This window comes from Phaethon lepturus, unplaced genomic scaffold (assembly GCF_000687285.1).
Source record: "Phaethon lepturus isolate BGI_N335 unplaced genomic scaffold, ASM68728v1 Scaffold19452, whole genome shotgun sequence".
Classification (NCBI taxonomy): Eukaryota; Metazoa; Chordata; class Aves; order Phaethontiformes; family Phaethontidae; genus Phaethon; species Phaethon lepturus.
Window position 1 is genome coordinate 1 of NW_010525763.1, and position 4,473 is coordinate 4,473.

General features: G+C 42.0%; 1 protein-coding gene across 1 annotated transcript; it reads right to left on the minus strand.

Moving 5' to 3' along the window:
- Nucleotides 1–784: 784 nt before the first annotated feature.
- LOC104614401 (ribosyldihydronicotinamide dehydrogenase [quinone]-like) lies at nt 785–2,530 on the minus strand (the record flags this gene model as incomplete). The annotated part of the gene is given in 3 exon segments (XM_010282863.1): nt 785–931; nt 2,366–2,485; nt 2,488–2,530. Coding segments are annotated over 3 exon segments (289 nt in total), but the record flags the coding sequence as incomplete, so codon positions are not given.
- Nucleotides 2,531–4,473: the final 1,943 nt, after the last annotated feature.

Below are 4,473 nucleotides of genomic sequence, written 5' to 3' on the forward strand. Positions count from 1 at the left end.
AGGTCTTTTTCAACCTTAATGATTCTATGAATTGTGCTACTGAAGTACTGGATTTGCTGTTGTAATGACCTGGATAATTGTGTTACTGATCTGTATCTGTTATCATACAACTACTTAGAGATGAAAGGTTTATTCCTAAAAGCTGTTGGTCTGGTGTCTGTTACTGTATCCCAAACCTGCAGCTTGGCAGGGCTGCCTTCACACATTTCTGCATGTAGATCTGTGTTTGCTTTGCGTGAGCTCCACGCCAAAAGGATGGTATCAGGCTGCCTGCTAATATGGCATGATTCTGATATTGAGAATTGTAGTATTATTTTGCACTCAATACTTCCTGGTCTAAGTTTCTCTATGCAATAGTTTTGGAATGCAGGTAGCGTGAGTACAAGTCTTCAAAAAACCTATGCCATGAGATTACTTTTAAGTGAAGCACTGCTGTGAATTTTACTCAGGTATTTTAAGGTTCCAATTTCAGATGCCTTCCTACTCCTCAAAAATGCCAGTGTGGAGCCATTATTTGTGTGAAAAATTCATACTGTGCTAGCAGGACTAATGCTTACACATGATCTGGCATTTTTTATATTTTCTAAAATCCACATCCTATCAGGAAAACCTGACACCTTGAAATTGCTACACTGGATACAGACTGGTTTGTGTTGATGGCAGAACTACCACCTCTTTTTACTCTGGCTAGATTCAATGTTCCTAATGAAATCTATCATCTTCTCACTTACTATTGCTTTTCTTTTGTTCAACCCTGTACATTACAACTGAAGTCTTTTAATACAATTTAAAATAATGACCTGAAAAATCAGTAAGTCTGCTTCCTGCACCTTCTTTTGCTCTTCAATCAGATCGTTGGACAAAACTCCTCTCTTGTAAGCTTCCCAAGTCTCCATGCCATAATTGAACTCTTCCGAGTTGTGCAAGCAACCTGTGGGTAGAATTGAACAGTTATTGCTCACCCTGTTTCTAGCATCATAGCCAGATAAGAATTAAATTGCAATCTACAGTTCTAAATTGAGTTACTGCTTTCCATTTTTTCCCATTTTCTTCTTTTTTTTGTGTGTGGATATTCAGCATCATCACAGCTGACGGTAGTTTGATTTTTGAGTACCAAAACTTTCACCTTTCTGTAGCAACATATGAAGTACAAAAGACGATCTAAGCTTGGCTCAAGACACTGGTCATATAGATTTAAGAGGACTTAAGAAAATTTTGCCAATTGCTCTGTCTCTGCATTAGGGATTACTGAAACCACCATGCAGTCACAAGCATTATGTAGCTGCTTTTCAGCCTCCATAACTGGGAAACTCAGCAGGGGCTGGAGAACCAGTATCGGCTGGCTCTGCTGACTCCACTACGGTTGGGTGAGCTGATTCAAGTATGTCTGAATCAGACATAGACATTCATTCTGCTGATAAAACTTGTAGATCATCAATCTCTAGCAGAAGAGGCAGTAGCCTCTAGCAAGTCATCAAATGGTATCTGAAGGCATTTCTCACCCACAATAAATGGACTTCAGAGATTGATTGTGGACACGTGCTAATGCATTTTTTCCCTCTCAGTAATGTCACTGTAAACAAGTTTCATACTCGGGAGTGGACTTTTAAAAATGCTTATGTCTGGTCATTAATAAGTTTCTTCTTGGTTTTGCCAGTGCTTGCACTGGACCTGTGCTATTTCGTTTTGATTCTTGTTTTAAAGAATTTCAGCTGTTGCAGATTATGTTATGGCTTTTTGTTTCCTAACCTGGAAAAATACTGGGGCTAAATGCTAGTAAGAGCACAGTGAAAATATCACATAAGCCTAATAAGAATATCACTGTTTTTCTGCAAGTCTTAACTGCATCATCTAGTAATTTTTAGTAATCATATACTACCAAGGTAGTCGGGAGGTGCCAAGACAACTCAAAAGCCCGAGCACTTAAGTGCCCGGAGCTAACTTATAGAAAGCATTTGTAATCTTGTTCGTTAAGAGAAGGTGGTTCTTAGAACGTCTCTGCAGTTGATTGCAAATACTGTAAAAATAATAGCTTCCCTCATTCATTTTAGTCTAAAGGCAAAACACTGTTTTACAAATCTGTACTATTATAGATACATTTCTCTGATTGAGAGGTCATTTCTAGTGATCAGATTTAAATAAAGATGATACTGTTGGGTTCCTACACTGACATTTCTTAGTCAATGCTAATAGAAAATAAAAAGCCGGGTCTTGTTAGTTGTGGGATATTTGTACAAAAGAGCAGCAAGTATTTTTCAGAGTGCACCTAACAGCATGGTTCTGGATTGTTAATACAGTAGGATAGACAAGGTGAAAGTTTGTGTCATCATTACTGTTGAAAAAAGTGTATTTTGGCTGGTCTCACCAACAATGTCATTTCTTGTTGCTCTTGGCTCGAACTGCATTGCATATAAATCAGACACCATGACACTGCAGCCCTGCTTGCTCAATTCTTCCACAGCAACCCTCTTCAAAGATCCATTAAAGGACTTGGGCTCTTGATGTGCATAGACTATCAGGACTTTTCTCCCTGGAGGCAGAAAGAAAACCAGAAGATACCTTTGAGTATAGGGGACAGATACAAAGCAGTTTGTGGAGCTGAGGCCTGGTCCTTCATTTTTCTGTAGCCTGTTTTCCAAGCAGCACAAAGCAAGTGAAAACAGAATGACAGTGGCAGCATTTGACTCCTGCTCAGCAGCAGCAAGTGACTCATGAGGAGCTAATCAGTGGATGCCCCATACCAGTAATTTTGTGCGACACTAGGCTTTCCTAGGTTGAACTCAGTGGAGAGTGGATGTATTTCCATAGCAGGTCACTCTGCCCTACACCAGCACAACCCAGTCCCTCCTCTTGAGTCAGCATTTGTGTTTATCTGACTCCACTACCCCCCAAAAAAAACGCATCCAACAACAGGGGGAAAAAAAAAAGTCATCTGCTGGTTTAGCCCCCTAGTCTGGGTCAGACAAGCTACAGTGCAACTGTGAGGAGCAGGCTGGGATCAGAGCGGTGCCAGCTTAGATTCCCTCAAAATGTTGTGGAAACAACTTCTGAGAGCTCAGAGCATCTTCCTACTGCAATGTTGGATCCCCTCATCTTCCAGTTCAGTGCTGTGCAAGTGACAACATCTGGGCAGATGTTTAAGATGCCACTATCCCACTTCAGCAACAGAAAGTAACATGATTTTTTTCTTAGATGCGAGAGTGAGCTGTCTAGTGTATCTCAAACTGCTGACAAAGTGGATTTAAGGTAAGCTCAGTGGCAAGACTGATATACTGGCTTGGAGCTTCTTAAACCAATGTAACAAGGGGTATTAGAGCTTACTTGTTCAAAATTTTATTGAACATAGGCCATTCAGTTTTAATAATTCTCTAAAAACAATCATTCAGCACTGAATGCAAGGGAAAGGTGAAGTACTTTTACAGGGTAGTAGCTGTTTATGTATAAACACTGCAGAGAGGGAAATTCCCAGGGACTATTGAAAATTACTGGATCTGCAAAACATGCAGCTCTTGGCTCCTAACTGCCAACACAAAAACTCAGGCACCTCCTGCGCTTGGTTTCTCCAGGGGACACAGAAGCTGTACGGCCCAGAGCATCACCAGGGTGACAGGCGAGTTTAAGGTGTCAGAGATAATTAACAGAACCAGAGCAGAAGGCTTGATGAAGCAATACCTCAATTTTAACCCAAATTATAAGGGGTGATTATTTCTCCAGTGTGCATAGTGTCCATGAAACAACAGCTTTGCCAAAAGACTATTACGATTTGTGTAATAGTCAGATGCTATCATAAATTTAACACCTGTATAAACTGTTTAAACCCCTGCTCCATAACTTATTCTGGACTATCAAGAGCAGGTACATCTTTGCTGTTCCTGCTGCCCCTAAAGCAAATACCTAGGTAGTTCAGTGGCTGGAGGTGACACAAGCTCACAGGCCTGATCGATTAATTCTGCGCGCTGCAGGGTTTGCTTCCATTTCAGTGGAGCCGGGGGCACGCAGGCACCATCCTATTCAACGGCATCGTTTACTTCAGTAATTTCAGCCATTTGAAAAAGTGATACCATAGTATCCCAACTAAACGTTACAGATACGCCATACAGCAGCGTACCCGGGCCTGAAGTAAACAGCGGTTTTACTAGCATTTGTCCTTACCCGTCATTTTCCAAACGCACTTAGTAGCTTCTCTCTCGAGAATCTGCTGCAGCCTGTGAACTCGAACGACAGATTTGCTTATGTGAGAAACATCAGGGAAAGGTACAAGGAAAAATGGCTGTTTCAGTAGGAAAGGTACCATTCTGTGTGGGCGTGAACGTGCTGCGAGGGGAAAACATGGTGAGAGTTCCTGTGCCGACTGTGTGTGTGCGTGATGCACCGTATCGCCTCCCCTGAGGAAGAGCCAGGCGCCGTCCTGGGCTTCCTGCTACCCTCCCAAAACCGGATGCAAAACGACTCCCGGCCGCGGCGCTGACCGGC